This window comes from Meriones unguiculatus, chromosome 14 (genome assembly GCF_030254825.1).
Source record: "Meriones unguiculatus strain TT.TT164.6M chromosome 14, Bangor_MerUng_6.1, whole genome shotgun sequence".
Lineage (NCBI taxonomy): Eukaryota > Metazoa > Chordata > Mammalia > Rodentia > Muridae > Meriones > Meriones unguiculatus.
Genome location: NC_083361.1, coordinates 85645051 through 85667445, shown reverse-complemented (window position 1 = coordinate 85667445; position 22395 = coordinate 85645051). Strand labels below are relative to the sequence as shown.

Genomic DNA, 22395 nt, shown 5'->3' with positions numbered 1-22395 from the left:
CTTTACATAGGAATGAGCATGCAGATTTTTTTTCCTGCTCTGTCATATTGATACATATAGGTTTTTACTTTTTTGTTTTACTTTTCCAAAACTTTATAAATCTCCTACATTACTTATTCCAGAGACTACTCCTTATCTACGTTATCCTCGTTCTTGAAATGGTATTCACTCCAATAGAGTCACTCTAGATCTGTAGAGCCCAAGGAAACGGAGCTTTAAATATACTTAAATGTGGTAGTGGAAAGCTTCAGCCTGAAAAAAAAAACTTTGGTGGATATTTAATGATATTTTGCTAGACCCATTGAACTTAATTGACTTGGATAATTTTAGAGTTGGTATATATGTCTGAGTTTCTTGTAAAATAGTAGTAAGGACCCCTTTAGACAAGGTTGCTGAAGAATTACATTAGATGACACAGAAAGCTCATCATGCATGACAGGTACTTGCCTTCCATTGCTGCGTCATCGAAACTGCAGACTTGATGATGCACAAAGAACAGTGGTGTATTTAGGCTCACAGTTCTAGAGGCTGGGAAGTCTAGAGCCTGATACTAGTCTTGGATTATAGGATGGAGAGAATTTCACATGGTGAGACATCTCTTAGCCAAAGAAAGTGCTCTTTATAAAAGGCGACTCACTCATTAATCTGTAAAGGAGTTAATCCACTCATGAGGCCAGCCTCCTTATGACCCAGTAACTTTCATAAGTCCTACCTTTTACTACTATTATCTAAAACAAAAGCCAGTAAGATGAAGACTGGACATCCTTCTAGTTCTGAGTGTAATGCTTAACTTTTATCAATGCTTGTTCTTCCAGTAGAGACACTTCAAACTTGCAAATAATCATACTTCATAAAATATGAATTTGAGAGAAACAGTGATCATAAAAAACACTGAAGAAATTTTAGTTTTTCCTTCCACTGATATCACTTTACCTTTCACAGGGTGTCTTGTCTTTAGAAGCAATGCTGCTATGAAGGAAGCTTGGATTTTTTTTTTTTTTTTTTTTAACTTTTCAATTATCTTTTCAGCTGTCTTTTGACTCTTTTAAACAGCACTTTACCTTTTGGATAACAGTTTCACTTTCACTTCTCACTCATTTCTCAAAGTAGCTCCTGCAAATTGTCCTCTGACATCCACATGTGCCATGAACACACACACACACATAAATATAAAATAAACTGAAGCTGATAGTCATCTTATTACCCCAAACTTCATTGCATTATAAATGGGAAAACAGAGGATTAGAGTAAATTGTTTCTCCAGAATGCCAACCTTAGGTTAAACATAGTTAAATGTTTATATGACTATATTGAATGTGTAGGATGAAAAAAGGAGGATATAAAAATCAGAAATGTAGGATTCTTAGTTCTTAATCTGCCATTTCTCTGGCGAGGTAGATGTGTGGCTCTCTGCAGACACTAGGGTACATAGGTGTGTTTGTAGGGTGGCCCTGTCAATCTTTCCCATCTCCCACGATTGGTTACAGCTCAAAAGAAGGAACTAAGAAAGAGCTTTTTTTGGTGTCTTCCTTTAGCACTCTCATATTTCTCCCTCTTTGCAGAGATGTTGGCAATGTGGTTGAAGCCATGTACGGAGACCTCCCTCCTCCAGTCATGCTGATCGGGCACAGCATGGGCGGTGCCATTGCAGTGCACACGGCATCAGCTAACCTAGTGCCAAGCCTCTTAGGCCTTTGTATGATTGATGTTGTGGAAGGTAAGTTTTCTTTGTACTAACCATACCAGATTCAGTAATTGTAGGAGATATCCCTGGTACATTATTACCTTGGCCTTTATTTATTCTTAATTTCACACTTCTTAAAGTATGCCCCTATGTCTTTGTTTCTTTTTTTCTTTATAATTATTTTTTTATATTAATTACAGTTTATTTACTTTGTATCCCAGCTGTAGCCCCTTCCCTCCCTCGTCTCGTCCCTCCCCCTTTCTAAGTCCACTGATAGGAGAGGTCCTCCTCCCCTTCCATCTGACTCTAGCTTATCAGGTCTCACCATGACTGGCTACAATGTACTCCTCTGTGGCCCAGCAAGGCTGTTCCTCCCACGGTAGGTGGGGGGTTCAAAGAGCTAGTTCATGTCAGAGACAGTCCCTGTTCTCTTTACTAGGGAGCCTACTTGGATACTGAGCTGCCGTGGGCTATGTCCGAGCAGGGGTTCTAGGTTATATTCATACATGGTCCTTGGTTGGAGAATCAGTCTCATAAAAGACCCCTGTGCCCAGATATACTTGGTCCTTGTGGAACTCCTGTCCTCTCCAGGTCTTACTAACTTTCCCTTCTTTCGTATGATTCCCTGCACTCTGCCCAAAGTTTGGTTATGAGTCCCAGCATCTGCTTTGATACACTGCTAGGTAGAGTCTTTCAGAGGCCCTCTGTGGTAGGCTCCTATGTCTTTGTATCTTTATAAAATTATACAGTCATTTTTTATGTTGCCAGAAACTGCTCATCAACACCCTTTTATGGCTGTATAGTATTTCTAATTATATGTATGTCTGTTAGTATTATTTAGCCATTCGACAAAGAAACTGCTTTTTATTTTCTGATTTGCCCTGAGAGTCTCACTGCTGCTTGTACGGGTTAGCTGCCTTTGTTAGTGTGTGCTGCAGAAGGAGTGAGTACCAATAGTCAGAATTACTGAGAGCCATAGTGGAAGGTCGCTTGTGTTAATCTTCAGAATCTTCTTAAACTGCATCTTTATTTTTACCCAAGCATCACTGAATCTTGCTGTTACCAGGCGCAAATACATAGAGTTGACTTGGTTTTTGCCACTGTGACAAAATATTTGAGATAAGCAATTTAAGGAAGAAAGATTTATTCTGGCCCATAGAGATTTTGGTTCATGGCTCGCTGGCCCATTGTTTTTCGGATGTGGTGAATCAGAACATCATGCAGAGGAGACGGGGACAAACTGGCCTGCTCCCTCTTCCTGCTTCCTCTCAGGAGGCTTTGCCTGCAAACAGCCCCTCACTGTGCATTCAAGAATGGGTCAGTCTACTGATGAAGTTAATGTCCTCATTACATAGCCACCTCTTGATAACCAGAGCAGGTCAAGCCTTCAACACATGAACTTTTGAGGGGGGATTCTTCTTGAGTAAGCAATGCTATTCCATCATTGTGAATATGAGGAGTAATATATGAGTATTGCTTACCTGATGATACGGGCAAAGGCAAGGGTTTGTAAAACTCCAATAGCATAGGAAGTAATCAAAGTATCTACTGGAATTCCACAGAGCTAAGAAGCTTCCAGTCTTCTTTATCAAAATATTCATCAATCGAGCAAACCCAGCAATTCAGCAATTCAGCAATCCAGCAGTAGCAAGCCCAGCAGAGGGACCAGCTGCTACCACAGACCCTCTCAGCATCTCCCACTTACACCCTCTCTCAAGAATCCCTAGAATTAAACTATCTGCAGCTGTTAAAGAATCACACTCCTGCTAGAACATGAGACTCATTGTAGTTAGCTGCTGTGGATAATCTGAAGCAGCTCTATACCCCATACCTGGGATTAAAACAAAAACATTCATATAGCGTAACTGGGTTTTAAAAGAAACCAAAATTCTCACTACAGGGGTTCCTCAAAAATTGGAAGTAGAACTGCCATATAATACAGTTCTACCCTTTTTGGATATATACCTGAAGGACTCTGAAGTTGGAATATCAGAGACATTAGAATCCATGTTTATAGCTGCTTTGTTCTCAATAGCTAGGAAATGGAACTAGCCTCGTCCAGGATAGATGAATAGATTTTTTTTAAATGTGGTACATATGTGCAATAAAATTTTATGCAGCCATAAGAAAAATGAAATTGTGACTTTGCGGGAAAATTGAAGCAACTGTCAGTCATTGTTAAGCAAAATAAGACTCAGGGAAATATTGCATGTTTTCTCATATGTGGAAGTAAATTCAAAATTTTGTATGTGTGGGGGAGAGAATTTATAAAGGAGATCAGGAGAGAGGAGAAAGATATCTTAAGGGGGGTAAGAGAGGGAAATGGAGTATACATAACAGGACAGCAAAAGATGGGGGAAGAAAGAGGACCAGCTGGAGTGGGGCATAAAAGGAGTAGTCAGGGAGTGATCCAGAGTGATCAAAAACACAGTATGACATAGACATGATGAAACCAGTATTTTGTGTGTTAACTTAAGAAGGAAAAATAAATATTTCATAGAATTTGCAAAGCAAGGAAACAAAAGGTTTATTGATGTGGTTAAAATTTTTTTTGTTAAATATCAGGTACAGCCATGGATGCACTTAATAGCATGCAGAATTTCTTGCGCGGTCGTCCTAAAACCTTCAAGTCTCTGGAGAACGCTATTGAATGGAGGTAACTCACAAATCTAAGCTGTCTTAATTTTAAATGTTATGTTATAGCCTGCCCCCCTTCTTCCTTTCTTTCTCTCGTTTTTAGTCGGCTCAAGTACTGAGATAAACAGGTAACTTTCTAAGTCCTATCATGGAATGTATGGAAATCATTTTAAAGCAGAGGATTTTTAAATGCTTCATAATTGCCTCAGTCTCCTGCAAAGTGTCCTTCCTAATACAGCATCTCCCGGGAGATTAGTAACCCCGTCCACCTGTGTCCAGCTGGTTTGCCCTGAAGATGAAAACTTAGACCAGGTGGTCTCCAAGGCCTCCTCCTCCTCAGAAGCCTCATGGTTCTGGGGTCACTTTCTGTGTTTCATATGAAACGATGACAAAACAGCGGGTGGGGTTCTGCTGTCTAGAATTAGCAGTCTATATGAGATTTAATTCATGGTAAAGGATGGAGGTTCACAGATGAGTGGAGCACTGTGCTCTCTGCAGAAGACGACCTTCCAATCAAAGTTCCTGCACTCACTGGGCCATCTCTTAAGCCTCAATTTACTTTATAGCAAACCACCTCTTTTTTTTTTTTAAGATTTATTTTTTCATTTATGTATATATGTTTCACACAGATACACAATTGCCAATGAAGAATTGTGTGTGGGTACCCACAGTGGCCAAAAGGAGGGAATCCGACCCTCTGGAGGTGGACTTAAACATGGTTGTGAGCTATCTGACATGGGGACTAGGACCATCGGTATGCTGGTCCCTTGGAAGAGCAACAAGCATTGTTTAACCCCTGAGACAGCCAGCCAGCCCAGCAAAATCCTTTTACAATAAAAATCTTAATCTGTTTCTGAAGGAAGAGCCTAACCTGATCTAAAGGCCTAACCTTAAAGGCCCCATCTCTCTACTGTTGCAGTGAGAATCCAGTTCCTAGGGAATGAGCTTTGGGCACTCATTCCCCAGAGCAGCACAGAAGGCCCTGAGAGCTGTCATCTGCCTGCCAGCCCTGCCTGTCATAGGCTTGCTGGGTTCCTTGCACTCTTCTCTGAGAAATCTTCCTTGTGTTGACTTTCCCTCGGTGTCTCACAGTGAGCAGTAGGTTCACAGTGCTCTGCTGTGCTCTTCTTTGTGGTCAGATTCTCACGGTCAGTCCTTGCTGTAGTAGCACCTTGGGCGGACTGTTTCGGCCTCCTCAGTGAAGTAAAGCAGTTCCTCTGACTCTTGCTCTGTTGTATCAGTGTTGTCTGTGTGTCCTCATGCTGTGCTTCTCGTGCAGACTGACACACAGCACCCTCTGAAGTGCTGCAGGTTCCTTACTACAGCTGTACTAGCCAGGGTGAGAGTGGTGGTTGTCTGCACAGGAGCACATGGCGACTGCAGCTTCTGGTTAGACCCCACAGAACCTCCAGAATTACTCTCTCCTTCATGCTGTTGTGCTGAGATGAATTTGGAGTAACTTCTCTCCTTTCTCTTTTTTCTTTTTTAGTGTGAAGAGTGGCCAGATCCGAAACCTAGAGTCTGCTCGTGTCTCAATGGTCGGTCAAGTCAAACAGTAGGTCTATCTCTTTGCCTGGTTAGAGGATGAAAGATAGGAAAAACTAGGTTAGAAATTAGATTGCTCCTTTGTTCCTACCCTTATTCTGCCATGCTGGGAAATGCCTTTGTAAAAATCTGTCACTCACCCTTCAATTACAAAAAAATATTTTCAAAACATTTTTAGACACTGAGTGTAACTTGATCATATTCTTTTTTTCCCTGACAACTCCCAGAGGCTGGAAGCCTACCTCTCTACACACCCAACTTTGGTGTTCGTTCTTCTTTCTCAAACAAGAAAAACAACAAAAAACTAAACCCAAAACAAACTAAAAAAGAAAAGACAAAAAAATACCAAAACAAAAGAAAAAATGCACAGAGAAACATGGAGTCTGTGGGGAAACTACTGCTATTGTCTGCACAACTGGACAGTGTGCAGAGAATGAGAGTTGTCCCTTCAATTTCTCTGTCCCTCCTCCCTCCCTTTCTTATTCTCTGTTCTGCCTTGTCAAGCTGTGTTCTCAAAGGCAAAATAAATTGTCTCTATTGTACAGAGCAAACTCTGCCTCTAGCTGCCTTCAGGCCTTAAACTCACATTAACACCTGCCAGTAAGCTTTTAGAAAACCAAAACAAAACAAAAAACCATTTTATTGCTTCTTTGTGAATTTCACATCATGCACTCCAATCCCACTCATCTCCCCGTCCCCTTGTACCCGCCCTCCACCCTTGCAAACCCCCCACCACCAAGCAAAGCAGCAAATCTTGTGGAAGCTGTAGTGTGTCACAGTGTGTGCCCAGTGTCCCCTTTTGCCCAAACAGCTCTTCTTGCAAATGTTCATTGCAATGACTTGGTCTGGTGAGAGGCTTCTGGCTTCTGCTTCTCTATCCATACTGGAACCTCACTGGGACTCCTCTCAGGTATCCTTTTACTGCCTTGTGTCATGGAGATCCTGTAGTTTTGTATCTGTAAGACTGGCCCCTTCATACACTACAGCAGTTCATTGGGGTAGATGCTGGGCTGGGCCAATTCAATTCCAGGATCTGCACTGAGAGGTATCTGAGCTAGTCAGCCCTTGGGCTCTCCTGTTCTCAGATCCCCAGGGTCAGCTCTCCCACGATGCCCAAGTGAGAGCAATTCAGCACAGCCCTCAGACAACAACATGTTCCCCTGGGCAGCAGCCCAGACCAGCGACGCGTTCCTGGCCTGTGGTGTTAACAGACCCCTGCTGCTGCAGGGGTATGGACCCAGACATGGCCCCCCTGTGGCAGCACAGGCCAGGACCCCACCGTGGTCCCAGGCGGCATCATCAGCTACTCACATCAGACAGTTCCTCACTGTCCTCGAATTTCCAGACTCTCTTCATTGTGCACACATCCTCCTGTTTATCTTTCTCTTCCATTTCTCCACCACTGACTTGCTCCTCTTGGTGGCACCTGGGTTTTCTGAGTGTCAGACATCATCACAGGAGTGTTACCCCCTGCTTGTGTATTATGGCGCTGGGCAGCGGTCATCTCGGGCATGGTCTGCTAGGCTGGCTTCCTGTCTGAGCCCCCTGCTGAAACCCTTCTTGCCGACAAGTCTCCGTTCTTCTGCCGAATCTTGTTTCTGTCATCTCTGTTTGCTTGTTTTTGTTTTTTGAGACACGGTTTCTCTGTAGCTCTAGCTGTCCTAGAACCTGCTCTGTAGATCTGGCCTCAGACTCACAGAAATCTACCTGCCTCTGCCTCCCAAGTGCTGGGATTAAAGGCATGTACCACTACCGCCTGGCAGGAAGTAACATTTTTAAGAAAAATGCAACAGTAGTTGTTTGGGTTTGATGTTAAACCTGCAGGGTTCTGCTGCCCATGGTCATTATAATTGGCAGCTTCTCATCAGCCAGCTGTTACATAGGACTTTTTTCCTATGCTCTTTGGGCCTTGTTCTTAACTCTTCAGGACTACTTCATAGAATTTCTATGAGGGTTATATAAACATACCAATAAAACCACTGTCATTATCCAGAGGATAGCCACTCCTTTTTTGGCTCCTTATTTGTATAAGAACTGAAAACTGGCCACTAGCATATAGTGACACATTTGTCATGACCACCCTCAGCCCTAAAAACACACATCCTGCTCCTAGGAACAGTTTTAGCTGTAACTTTTTGTAGTTGTTGTTTTGTTTTGTTTTTTGGGACAGGGTTTCTTTGTGTAGCCTTGGCTGTCCTAGACTCTTATTTGTAGACCAGGCTGGCCTTGAACTCACAGAGATCCACCTGCCTCTGCCTCCTGAGTGCTGGGATTACAGGTGTGCGCCACCACACCAAGCTAAGCTCTAACTTTTGATTATAAAAGACCATAAGAATATCTAAGATGATTTGGTAAGACATTCATGAAAGTATTTTTTTTTAATCTAGATGTGAAGGAATTACGAGTCCAGAAAGTTCCAAATCCATAGTAGAAGGAATCATAGAGGAAGAAGAAGAAGAGGAAGAAGGAAGTGAGTCAGTAAACAAGAGGAAAAAGGAAGATGACATGGAAGTGAGTGAAAGTCTCACCTTGGAAAGATGGAGGGAGGAGGGAGCAGAGATGACTTCGTTATTTTTGTCACATTAGAAACACCACGGTAAGAGATCATTAGATGGAAGGCAGTGACGTGGCGCTCACCCGCTGGAACATGCAATACACCGTATGCGTCTCCTCAGACTTTCCCACCAGGCTCCGTCTCGCTTCCGGAGCTTCACTCCTTGGTTTTTCTTAGGGGAAAAGAAATCTCATTTCCTCCCTGTATCCTATGACTGTCCAGTTCTTCCCACCTTTCAAAGCTTTGGCGTTAGTGTCTGTCAGTCCATCTGCTGTGGCCTTACAGTAACAATGGAACATTTTTTGAAGTTGTGCATATTAAGTCCTATAATTGAGCCACATTGAAAGATGCTGTGGGTGCCTGACTGTCAGTGCTGTCTCCTGTTGTCTTCTAATTATATGGAAATAATTTCCCAAGCAAACAAGTTATGTTTAGTTCACATCTGTGTAGGTGGTGAGTTTGGTGCGACAGTTTGTTTGAGGCCAGGGATGGGAAGTAAGTAAGTACTGCGTTAGAGTGTGGGTTACTGACTTTAGGGCATAACGTAAGCATCTTCTTAATGGCAGGCAACATTGGTGCTGGCACACATGCCCTTGCCTTTGGGGATACTACTGTTACCAAGAGTAGTACATATTTTTAAAGTATTTTTATTTAATTATGATCGTACTGCCATGCTTAAGGTCACTGATAAGAATATTTTGTATTTCTTTAGAATTTATAAACATGTAAATAATGCCTGATCTGTTTGGGCCTCAAAATACCTTGTAAGGTGAAGGGAGATTTTTCTCTCAATATACAACTTAGGCAGCGGGATCACAAATTCAAGGCCTGCCTAGATCTCAAAATGAGTTTGGAGCTGGGTGACTAGTGATACCTGTCCTAAAAAGTACAAAAACAAGGAAAGCAAAAAGGGCCAGCCATGAAGCTCAGTGGGAGACACTCAAGCTGCAGAGGCCCTAGTCACTGCCAGTACTGTTTTCTCTCCACCCTACCTCAAAGAAGAGGCCTGCCCAAGGAAATCCAGCCAGTAGCAGATTTGGAACTGCGGCAGTGACTCACTTTTACCTTCACGTGCTGTGAGTGGAGGCATTTCACAGAGCCTGTCACTAGTTGTCACTAGTTGTTACTGAGCTCCTGCTTGCCGAGACCGAGAGGTACAGGTATGGTCTCTGTACAGTCACACACAAAAATTAGAGCAGGGCTTTTAGAGACTCCTGATTTTTAGTGCCTGTTCTTTGTTCTTAGTAATGTTTTAAAATAAGCACCATTGTATGAATTTATAAACTCCAGAAGTGCCTTTGAGGGACATGCCGAAAACATTAAACATTGAGTATCCATAAGCAGTCATTTCCCATTTTTCCTCAGCTCTCCTAGCTGAGACAATCACTCATCCACTCTTGGTCTTTGATTTGCTTAAGCTGAACATTACGTATAAATGGATTATGTGCTGTGTGTCTCTGTGACTGGCTTCTTTTCCTGTGGGACAGACTTCTCAAGTTTCATCCATGTTGTTGCATGCATCAGTGCTTTCCTTACTTATATGTCTGAAAAAATATCTTGTTGTATTGGTATGCCACATTTTAATATGGTCATCAGTTGATGAATATGTAGAGTTTTCTATAGTTTTTCCATTATGAATATACTGCTGTGAACATTCATCTCAACTTTATGTGTGCGCATGGGATTATTTTCCCAATTCCTGAACAGGGAATTGCCAGAGAAGTGGGAACTGTGTGAATTCTGGGAAAAAGTGACACTTTTCCTTCCATTAGAGGGAATGAGGCTTCTAGTTTCTCATAGAGTTACCATGTTGCTGTCTCTCTCTGCAGCCATCCTTATGGCTGTGAAATAGCACCTCATTGTGGGAGGTTTGGGCTATTTTGTTGTTGTTGTTTTGTTTTAAAATAAAAGTATTACTGTTTAGTCCAAGCCGACCTCAAACTAGCAGCTCCCCTGTCTCAACTCCAGAGTGCTTGGATGACAAGCAGATACCACATGAAGCTTGAATTTCCATATTACCTGCTGCTACATCTTTTCACCGCTTATTGCCTAGCTGTGTCTAATTCTCTTGCATGACTGTGTATCTGTTTTTCTCAGCACTGTTAAAAAAAATATATATATATATACCATTAAATATATATATATATATACCATTTAGACAGCATAGGGATTCCACTGACTCTGTGGTCACTTTGGGTGATGTGGACATCCTAGTCACCCACTGGTCTTTAGCATGTTGTGATATCTTATGTGCACATCTAGATTTTCATGTTGCAGTTGATACAGTGTCCTATCACTTATTTCAGTTACACTCTTTAACCTGTTTCCATGACGCAGGAAGTATGGGACTCACTTATTACTTCACCTAATGTTTCATAGCACACTTTGTGCCCATTCACCATCCGGTAGTCAAAAGAAGACACATGTGACATTTTTCGTATCTGTCACACTGCCTTTTTAGAATGACCATTACTATCATCGTCATGAAAAAAAAATCCAAAGATGAGAAGAAAGTACTCTACTTGTTCTCTCCCATAGAGAACAGACACACACAGACACACACACACAGACACACACACACACACAGTCACATTTTTTCTGATAGTAACCCTAACTTGAATGACAGTTTCTGCTGTTTCTTTAACTTAGGGTTTTTTTTTAAGGGGGGTTGTTTTACTACAGTGTGGTCTTTGTGTTCTTTTGCTGATGTGCCCTTTCTACTCACTGGAAGAAAAGTTCCATTTTGGCTTAATAATCAGCTGCCTTTGTGACCTTAAGAAAGTTTCCTAAATTCACCCAAAGTAATAGAAATTGTCGGGTATATTGGACTATGTTTGTAGTACCATTTGGGAGGTAGAGGCAAGAAGCTCATGGAAGCCAAAAGAAAGCAAATAGAAGTGAAAAAGAAAACTTGCAGCAAAAGTTACAGCAGCCTGCAACACTGTTAAAAGGTTAAATGTACACTGAGCTGTCTGGGCTCAAAAGTGTCAATTCCCCTTCCACTCCACAGACCTGGTGTCTGTGCCGCTCCTCCAGGGCCTGCCCTCAGACTCACTTTGCTTTTATTCCTACAGACCAAGAAGGACCATCCATACACCTGGAGAATTGAACTGGCAAAAACAGAAAAGTACTGGGATGGCTGGTTCCGGGGCTTATCCAATCTCTTTCTTAGTTGTCCTATTCCTAAACTGCTGCTCTTGGCTGGTAAGTGTGACTGTGTGCATGTGTGCATGCGTCCTTTCATGTGTCCTGGTGTGTGTGCATGCGTTCGTGTGTGTGTGTGTGTGTGTGTTACTGCATGTGTGCATATGTTTCCTTAGCTGGAATTAACAATTACCATAGATTGTGTGGCTTAAAGAACTGAAACCTGCATTGTCTTCCTCTGTGGCCTGCTAAGGCTGCTTCAACCTCAGGAGGAGATGATCAAAGAGCCAGCCACGGAGTTCATGTCAGAGACAGCCCCCATTTTCCCTACTAGGGTACCCTCTTGGAGGCAGAGCTGCCATGGGCTACATCTGTGCAGGGGTTTTAGGTTATCTCCATGCGTGGTCCTTGGTTGGAGCATCAGTCTTAGAACACAGGAAGACAATGCAGCTGGTCCTGATGAGACCTGATAGGCTAGGGTCAGATGGAAGAGAGGGAGGACCTCCCCTATTAGTGGACTGGGAGGAGGGGCATGGGAGGAGAAGAGGGAGGGAGGGCAGGACTGGGAGGGAATGAGGGAGGAGGCTACAGCTGGGACACAGTCAATAAATTGTAATAAATAAAAAAATCAACTAAAAAATAATTTTCACCCATGGCAGCTCAGCTTTCAAGTGAATTCCCTAGTAATGGGAACAGGAACTGTCTCTGACATGAACTCAGTGGCTGGCTCTTTGATCACCTGCCCCTGATGGGGGAGCAGCTTTGCCAGACAGCAGAGGAAGACAATGCAGAGAGTCCTGATGAGACATGATAGGCTAGGGTTAGAGGGAAGGGGAGGAGAACATGGAAGGAGACTTGCGGAGGAACATGGGAGGAGATGAGGAAGGGAGAGTAGGATTGGGAGGGGATAAGGAGGGGGGCTACAGTGGGGATACAAAGTGAATAAACTGTAATTTATAAATAAAAATTTTTTAAAATTCGAAAAAAAAAAAAAAAACCCAACCTGAAACCTATTTTCTTATAGTCTTGGGGTCTAAAAGTGTAAGAAAGATCAGAGTTGAATTAAATTCTCAGTTTTCTCTCGGTTCACAGACCTTCTGTCTGTGTTATCACATGGCTAAGAGAAAGCAAGACAGGTTTTTGGTGTCTTTTACAAGGACAACAATCTTATTACCACACACACCCTTATGACCTCATTTTATCCTTTTGTAGACCCCATCTTCAAATACACCGGTGCTTAGGGCTTCACCATGAATTGTGGGGTCAGTCCAGTCCATAGAGGTGTGTGCATTCTGTCATCTGGATGTGGCCTCATGAGCACTGTTAATATTAACCGAATGGGAAGTAACTTCTAACATGGAGAAACAACCTTAGGCTCCCCGCTGCAGCCTAAACCTTGTGGGGCACAAACACCGTCCAGTATGGCCTGGTGTTGCCCTGGCTGAAGCCAGTTCCTACAGCTCTGACTGCTCTGAGGGTCTAGACATGAGGATTTTGTTTTCATGGAAACATCTTTAAATGAGCTTGACTGGTGGCTTAGCAGTTAGAATGTTATTATTTCAGAGAATCCCTGTTTGGTTCCCACTATCCATATGGTGGCTCACAACCATCTGTAACTCCAGTTCTAGGAGACCCAGTGCTCTTTCCCAACCCCTACAGGTGCTGGGCACAGAAACGGCACACGGATATACATACAGGCAAAATACTCATGTACATAAAAAAAAAATCTAAAAAAAATGAGTATGATTACCCAGAAATCTCAACCTGAAGGTTTTCATGTGGTGAGAATATGGGAGTCAGGAATCGGGTGAGTCTGGATTGACAGAGCAGTGATGTTCGTAGCTCTGTAGCAGTGTTTGCTCAGCACTCGGTGAACTCTATTTCACAAGGCCTTTCTAGGGAGCTACTCACAGACTCTCCTGTTCTGTTCTAGGTGTTGATAGATTGGATAAAGATCTGACCATAGGCCAGATGCAGGGTAAGTCACCCAGAAATTGCTCTCTTTTCTGATGGTGGGGAAATGGGCAGTCAGAGGAAAATTAGTATTCTGAGATAGTGATAGTGAGCATTGAAATGACCTTCTATTAGGCAGCCTCCTCTTCCAGCCACCAGGTGACTGTGGGCAATTATCTTCCCTTTTCTGAAAAGTTCTTTTTTCATTTTTGAATGAAAATGAGAGTTATTACATTAGCTCTGTTTCCGTGATAGGATTAAAATGAAGTAATGCATGTGAAAGTTATTAAGGATTACATGGGTGTCTAACATTGGGAACAGACATAATTTTCTCAGTGTTTTCAGGAAAAATAATACAGGGACCAAAGGGTATAAATTCTGTCAGACGACATCAGGGTGAGGAGGGGGGAAGAGAGCTCCAGCAGGGTCTTTGCTGCTTTCCTAGTGATCCGTGTCAGCTGGAACGCTGGCCATGTGTAAAGGGAGAGCACTGATGCCTCAAAGATCACGAGGAGCAGTGGGGATGAGCACCACACACAAGTGCAAGTGTGAGGCCACGCGGCAGCGCATGCAGCAGGACCCATTTTTCTCTGTGTTAGAATCATGTGCACTAATGATATAAAAGATCTGCAGGAGAGCAGCCTCGTGCAGAAGGGCCAGTAATAGGCTTGGTGAATGGCATGGCCTCAGTTCCTTCACTGATGACACAGCCTTGGACCAGGCATTGCCCTAATCATCGCCAGCTGCATAACCTGTGTGACTAGAATCGGCTGTAACAGCGGGTAGAACAGTACCCGGGAAACGTGCATGAAAGAACCACTTCTGCAGCTCACACAAGAGCCACAAAGACTTCTCCAACTTTCTTACACTTTAAATGGAAAAACTGGGTCTCAGAGAGTTAAATGCCCTCTCCCTCTGCCCCCCAGTACCTAGCATTTAACTAGAGTATTTTGATGCCTGACAAGCACCTGCCGCTCATGCTATAGCCCAGTCCAGCCCAGCTCTAGTCACTCCTTGTTCTTTCAGTGCTGGTTACCAAAGCCTTAGACCAACACACTGGGAAAGCTACATGCCGAGTTGCTGCTCACTTTAATAACTGTCATATTAGGGTTTGCAGTATGACTCAGTGGTAGTGTTTGAGCAGCATGCTTGGGGCCCTCGTTTCAATCCCAAATACCCACGCTCCCCTAAATTATTATAAGTTGTGAGTTTGGAGTGTACGTAAGGCAGTGTGAGAAAGCACATCTTCCAGTGCCTGGCACACTGTTAAACACTCATCTGCTGTCTTTCATAACAATCCATTTCACCATTAGCTTATAGAGCTCCACATGTGGCCCTGCTTTTCCAGTCCGGCCCCATCGCTAGCCACTCAAGTCAGCACCATGTCAGGCTTCTTTATTTCCAAGTGTAACTGCCATTTCGAGCCTTCTCCCCTCCAGGTGTGCTATTCTTCCTGTGCAGAGCCTGTCTGGACACCTGCTGGCTCAGGGAGCCCGTGGCCACACTTTCCAGCCTGTGTGCCCGTTTCTATCTTTGGGGCTATATCTACGTTAGTGTGTGTTTACTCGCCCACTGAACCTGTGAGCACAGGAGCTGAGTTTTCTGCCCAAAGTAAAGTTACCCCAAGTAGAAGGGAGAGTACAGAGGGAAAAAGTGAAAAGTGAGGGGAGCATGAACAAGGGGACGGTTACACTCATCGGACTTGGTAGCTGTGTCCAGAGTGTCCTGGGGGAAGGTCCTCCTGGGCTACCCAGTGGCCTGTGAGGTACAGAGATGATGATGGGAGGACTTTTGTCTAAAGTTTCCCGCCTGTCTCTTCTCCAGGGAAGTTCCAGATGCAGGTCTTACCTCAGTGTGGCCATGCAGTCCATGAGGATGCCCCTGACAAGGTGAGTCTGTGCCTGGACTTGAGGACAGCTGGGAGGAACGTGGGTGCCACAGAAAGTAGGACAAGCCTGTGTCCCCGGGCTTATCTGCCACTGCTGCTCAATCTTTGCACTCTGCCAGCTCCCCAAGCTCCATCCTGGTGAGGCCTGTGGTCTTGGCTTTGCGTGTTTGTACCGAGCATCTGCTGGTCCCCTCTGTTTCACCCCAGGACCCTGTGGCTAAGATCTTTGTTATCCCTAAAGCCAAACTGTACCCTAAATTCCAGTTACACTCATAGATTAATAGGGCTTCTCCTGTAAGACAAAGGTGCTTGTAAATCTTCCAGGAGTAAAAGGTCCTTGTTCCTCCTCGCTTCTCTGGAGCCATCTCTTGCCGGAGTCCCCTGGTCCAGGCCCTTTGCTCTTCAGCTACCTGCACAGTAGTGCTCACGAGGACAGCCGTGAGCCTAGCACTTACCTTCAGGGGGCCTGGAATGCCTCTTCTTTTCCAGGTAGCTGAAGCTGTTGCCACTTTCCTGATCCGGCACAGGTTTGCAGAGCCCATTGGAGGATTTCAGTGGTAAGTATACACAAGCTATGAGTCTAGCCAGGTGGCTCCCTTCAAAACTCAAGAATCTGGGGTGGGGGAAGGGGGAAGCTAGGAATAACTCTCCTCCAGCCCTGCCTGGTCTGGGTCACCGAACTGGTGTATATTTTCTTGGTTGTATGTGGGCTCTAGTCCAGTGGGGTCTTACTGAGCTGTGATCGAATCATGCCTCACTCATCTCGTGCAATGAGGTGTCTGTTCTCTAAGGATGCTGTGATGAGAACCAGCCTTTGCCAGAAATTTATGTCCTGCCTCCTGCTGAGCAGAGCTTGACAGGCCATGAAGGGAATTCCAATCTTGCACTGCTGACATGTTGGGGAGGTGATTCCTTGTTGGGGCCAGGGGTTACCCTATGCATCATAGTAGCAGCCTGGCATCTGCCCACTATCTTGTAGGAGCACCCCCTAAACCTAATTCTGCCAGCCACAAATGTTTTCAGATGGCACCGTGTATCAAAGGAGGCAGAAGTGAAGAGTGGCTTGTCTAGAGGGAGAGTGAGCGAGCAAGCCCTCATCCTGCAAAGCTATTCGTGTTATTACTAGGAAGACTAGTTGGGCTATGTGTTGAGGAAGGAGAGACGTGCGGACCCACATTAGGTGGGCCTGGCCCACCTCAGACATCTGTCCTGCACTGGAGGAGGCCCTTGCTTTTCAGCCCATGTGTCACAGGAGGCGTCACTCCTGTTAGCCTCCTCTCAGACTTTGATAAGGCTTTGGGGGAACTTGTGCCCCACCACAGAAAGTTTGAAGAAGAAATGTCTTCTGCCTTAGACAACTCCTTTGCCGGGCAGTGGGAGATGAAAATGCAGGAGTGGTGGGCATCAGACATGATGGGGACCTGGTACAGTGAAATCATGACAGTGATGGTTTATGCTGCCCATCCCTCTGTTAACTGACCATCCATGGACACTACTGATCATTGGGGGCTTCTAACCATTTGGCATCTTGGTTGAATGAGCCATCCGCTGAGGCAGCACCCTTGTCTAGCCCTGTGTGGGGCTGTAAGGAGATGGGACATTGGTGGTCATTGGGGAGTACTCCCTAGAGGAAGGAGTAACTGGATAAAGCCTGCAGTGGCTCCCTTTGTAATGGTTCCCTCTTTCTACTCTTGTCAGTGTGTTTCCTGGCTGTTAGTGACCTGCCGTCTACTCCTCCCTCTACATCGAGCTCTGTTGTAAATACGTCGCACCAGAGGCCACTGTGATGCCGCTGTCTCCTCCTCACCACCCCACCCAGCCGTGTGACACCGGCTCCCTGTAGAGGGGCATCCCAGATGTACAAACCCTTTCCTGTATACCTGTCAAAAGCATTGTTCTCTAGGGCCCTTCTCCAACAGTGGCCTGTGCAGTCTGGGGTCCCCAGCTCTTCCCCTCCACTCCTCTGCTCCCTGCCTTGCCTAGGGTAAAGCCTCCAGAGCTGCTCCCTGGCCCTGTTCCTGGCATCCAGCAGTGTACCTGGGTCCACATGTCTCCCCAGGCTCAGGGATCTCCATTCCTTGAGGATGTTCTTGGCATGGTCCTGCCCTACCTCATGGGATGGGCAATGCACACACTGGCCCTTATTTTTCCCTTTAAATAAAACACCAGTCAGGTACCTTTATCCCAGTCTTAATTACTCCAAGTCTGGAAGATCCGGAGTGAGCAGGATTCCAGCCTTAGGTTCAGGGAGAGGTAGTGGATAGCAAGAAACCAGCCTGAAAGCCAGGTCCAGCCAGTCCAAGCACATGGCTTCCCTTCTGGGTGAGCCCACTGTCCCACTCCCCCGTCAGGGCACCTGCCCTGGGCTAAGGCCAGGCTGTTTCAGGGGCCTCGTGAGCCCTCATCTGCCACAGAACAGCCCAGGTTAAACACAGCCCATGCACAAAGCCACGGGCTAAATCCTGTGGAATTGTTTTTAATGGTCAAATTTAACCATTTCCATAGTTGGTCCCTGGAGGTGGGCCAAGTGTCCGATTGCCTCTTCTAGACCCACAGCTTCTCACCCCACCTGTGGATTCCATGTTACTGTGTAGAAACATCACAGACTAGCATCCCCAGTCTCTGCCCTCGTCCAGCTGCCTCAGCACAGCACTTCGGCCTCCCCCTGCTGCCCAGGCACGCCATTTCCACGGGCAGGGAGGGGCAGCCCCTTGACGCCCATCTTTCTGTGACTGTCTTAGGTGATGTGTAGCCCTCTTTGTTTTTCACCCAACAACTTCCTACACCTGTCTGCTGCATGGTCCAGAGTCTGGGACCGACTGTGTTTCTTTGTTATTTATGATCTTGTTTAAAGAAAATAAATATCTCCCAACCTTTATTCATCTGAGGAGCTCTCCTGATTTTGCTGATCTTTTTAGGAACAGTTCATTAGATGTACTTGCGCCAAACTCCAGAAGCCCCTTTCTCCATAGTCTGTCAGTGTCTGTAGCCACTGGCCAGTAGCCCGTCCTCCTGTAAGCACATCATCAACCCTATGAAGCACTGGGAAGGATGGGCAGACACAGTGGGGTGCTAGGAAGAGTCATCAGGGAGAGAGGGACACGTCTTTGTCCACAGCCTATCAGTATCTTCCCCAAATCTGATCCTGAGATAAGCAGAGCCTGTCTTGACTACAGCCCGGGAACCTGGAGTCCAGTCCCATTTCCTCAGCTGGCCAAGAAGAAGACAGTTCACCTCTCTGCCTTCCATTACTCATGTTTTCTATGCCGGCATCCAGGGTTTATCCACAACCCAGGTTCCTAAGTTCTAGACTCGTGTGCCCATCTGTTCCATAGGTCTATCCCAGGGGACTTCCTTGAAAGTTGCTCTTGAGTGCATGGTTCCTGCTTAGTATGTGTCTGTTGTCCAGACCACAACTTCATTCTCATATCCAGTTTGCTGCCATGCCCTGCACCACCTTTATGGCCCTCTTTTCCATCCCAGCTACTTGCTAACCTGGACCTCATCATCTCTCACCTAAATTACTACCTTACCCTTGTTTCCTGCTGTCAACCCCTGCTCCAGGACCACTCTCTACACACCTGCTCCAAGGGCCTCAGTTTCCTCATCTGCACACTGTAGTGATCACCTGCACCACAGATGTGGAGGACCATACATGACAGAGGAGATCCGCTGACAAAGCTCCTTGACTGGCACAAGGCAGACTCTTGGTCCCTGAGCCACTGGTGCTGGCCTCACCTGGAGTTTGATGAGGTTTTGTCCTTTTCCATTCTCGTTGAGTCAGAAGTGATCTGCATTTTTCAAGTACACCCATGCTGGAGAAGCTGGAGATTAAATGTTCACTATGATCACACAAACACAGGCAGAGAAGGGCCCTCCTGTGTGACCTGAGTTCTGCAACCCCTCTTTCGATACTGCCTTTGGCCTGCCTGCCGTGCTGCCTGCAGGGGGCAGCACGGTCACTAGGCAAAGCCATGGTTCCAATTTTGAGCATCATCAAATTTACTTGACACTGAATCCTCAGAAGAACTATCGGATAGTTGCTGTTATATTCATTTTACAGGTGTGGAGACATTTAAATATTCATGTGGCTCAGAAATGACAATGTTAGAGATCAAACCCAAGTAGTTTTTACAGCACACTGCCCACCTCCTTAGAAATGCAAAGGACCCCTGGCAGAAGTCATTTGGGAGTGGGGCTATGCAGCAGTTATTTAATTCTACAAAGTCCTCCTTGGGAAGTAATGAGTTTATTGGGCTAACTTACAGAACATGAGTGAAGACTTACTGACAGGAGGGTGAGCAGGTGAGGTTTCAATGACTCTCCCTACCTCTTCCCGTGTGTGTGTGTGTGTGTGTGTGTGTGTGTGTGTGTGTGTGTTAGAAGGCATCAGTCAACAAGCCCAGCTGTGGTGATCATTTGCAAGCGAGCTGAGCTGAAGATGGCAGCTGTTTTGCTCAGAGGAACATCAGCACTGAAGAGCAAGAGGAGGGTGACAAAAGAAAGGAGACCTTTGTGCCTGGTGGGTGGAGGCTGAGAATGAATGAAGTGTTAATTGGGCTTCACTGGGGACTGTGCTTCGGGAATGATGTGTTGTGTGTGACCATCAAATGTGGGCATCCTCTCCAATATAAGGCAAGGTGACTGAAGTTCAGAGACAGATGTGCAATGCTTGCCCACAGACACAACTCGGGTGGGCATCTGTGCCCTCAGTTCCAAGTCTTCTTGCTACCTACCACGTCCTAACAGAGAAAGGATCTTCTTCCACTTCTGATGTCTAAGGAGTACCTACTGTGCACTGCCCATTAAAAACACCCAGCACAACCTATAAGCAGGCAAGAAGAAGATCCTAGCACCTTTGAGGGACTGTTGCAGAATCAGAAACAACATTTGAGTCAAACCAAAGGCTGTTCTGTCACTAAAGAAAGACAAATTGGCAGGGGAACTGACTCAGGAGCTGGCTCACCGGGCAGAGTGCTGCCACACACATGAAGTTACCTTCAGAAGCCCAGCAACCATGTAAGAAACAGTCACAAGACAAATTAGGTGGGGTTTTGTTGTTTTATTTTTTTTTTCTCCCAAATGAAAGTGACTTTAGTAACCTGGGCTCCAGGCTAAGGTGTTCTACCAGTAAGAGACAGCTGTAGGCTAAAATAATGCTAAGGATGACTAAGAGAGTCATAAGGAATTAACCACTTACAAAAGAAACAAATAAATAAGCAACAAAACCCCTGTATTTCCAAGCTGGCTACTTTTACATCAGCCTGACTCAAGCTAGAGTTCTCCGAAAGGAGGGACTCAGTTGAGAAAATGCTGTATAACATCCTCCATAACCTCTGGCTGTAGGACAGTTTCTTAGTGATTGATGGGCAGGGCCCAGCCCATTGTGGGTGGTCCTGGGTTCTATGAGAAAGCAGGCTGAGCAAGCTGTTGCACCCCTCCATGACCTCTGCATCAGCTTCTGCCTCCAGGCTCCTCCCCTGCTTCAGCACCCGTCCTGACTTTCTTTGATGAGAAACTGTGATGTTGCTTTAGTTGTGGTGTTTTACCACAGAAATAGTAACCCAACCAATACAAATACACCTAAACCTAAGTCTTTATAAAACATACATAGATAGTTTAAATGATCTCTTCTGGGCTGACATTCCCTCCAAGAGCCTGAGGCTACCTACCTAGCAAAAACCCCAACACCAGGCCTTTGGTTTCCCCTCCCTCCTACAGGCTTGCAAGGTAAGTCCCTATTGCTGAAGACACCATGCACTTCAGAACCAAGGCCCAGCGAACCCTGAGCTGGAAATGACCTGAATTCCCCCTCCCTGACTAGCTTTCATGGCACCAGAAGGTATCAAGCTTCCAAAGGAGGAGGGCAACCAACAGCTATGATGCCCATGAACCACAGTCACCAGCGCGGCACTATAACCCTAAGGGTGCATCAGTGACGCAGATACCTTGGTAACCAAAAGCTCAAGTGGACCTAAGGCTCACTCAACAAGATGAACGTCATGTCCAGAACGGAATGTAGCCAACTTCCCAGGGCTAGGAAAGTCGTGGATCTCGGAGGAGAACCCCAACCACATTCAAACATTTGTCCTCATACCCACGGCTAAGTGTGGTTCTCTCCCCTCGTCATCGAGACTTGACTTTTCAATGGAGACCACTACAGAAAACTAATGCGATCAAAGTGCAGAGTTGTGGAGCCGGGTCCCAAGGGCCGTGTCTACAATATAACTCTTGCACAAAAGGGATCAAGGAGCATTACAGGAAGAAGGGACAAAAAAGATTGTAAGAGCTCGAGGGTCAGAGAGTTTGCTGTGAGACTATGTCTCCCAGTAACGTCAGAACCTACACCACTATGGCTGCCTCAACATGAGCTGAACGAGAATGACACAGGCTAAAGTAGATGGGAGGGGAAGACCACGAGGCCTCGGCCCTACTCAAAACACAGGCAACTAAGGAATGCTGAGAATGGGAGAGAGTCCCTTCCCCAGGGAAGAGCACATTACCAAATGGTCGGCCCTGAAAACACATGAGTACTATTAGACTGAACAGGTTATATTTAGAAATATATATGTATATACATATATGCATATGCAACAATTAGTGAAAAAAATGGGCCATAATTGAGAGCAAGGATGGTTTGGAAGAAGGGAAAGGAAAAAGTGATGTAATTACATGATAATCTCAAAAGGAAAACAAAAAGGCATCTGTGATCCAGGGAAGGAGGCGCCACATTAAGCAGGGTCACAGTGATGTGAAAGGGAATTAATTGGGTCAGGTGTTTTGGAGATGGACCAAACAAGACGAGCTAACTGCTTCAGAAAGAGACGTCGGGAAGGTGCTGTGTTGAGTTGAGCGGCATCCTGACAACTGGAGGTTCAGAGGTAAGCACTCAGAACACCAAGAGGGAAGACTGGAGAGACGGCCGCGTGGCTGAGAGCGCTTACTGCTCGTGCACAGAACCTAGCTTCAGTTCCTAGCGTTCATATCAGG

General features: G+C 45.4%; 1 protein-coding gene across 1 annotated transcript in view; it reads left to right on the top strand.

Moving 5' to 3' along the window:
* Ppme1 (protein phosphatase methylesterase 1) overlaps positions 1–18283 on the top strand; it is a 49741-nt gene extending 31458 nt beyond the window's left edge. Inside the window, exons 6-14 of the mRNA XM_060367656.1 lie at positions 1563–1717; positions 4250–4340; positions 5811–5876; positions 8254–8377; positions 11495–11624; positions 13498–13542; positions 15342–15406; positions 15895–15962; positions 17104–18283. Of these exons, the coding sequence (XP_060223639.1) occupies positions 1563–1717; positions 4250–4340; positions 5811–5876; positions 8254–8377; positions 11495–11624; positions 13498–13542; positions 15342–15406; positions 15895–15962; positions 17104–17122 (763 nt within the window). The 3' untranslated portion in view covers positions 17123–18283. The remainder of the gene's footprint in view (positions 1–1562; positions 1718–4249; positions 4341–5810; positions 5877–8253; positions 8378–11494; positions 11625–13497; positions 13543–15341; positions 15407–15894; positions 15963–17103) is intronic.
* The last annotated feature ends 4112 nt before the right edge of the window (positions 18284–22395 follow it).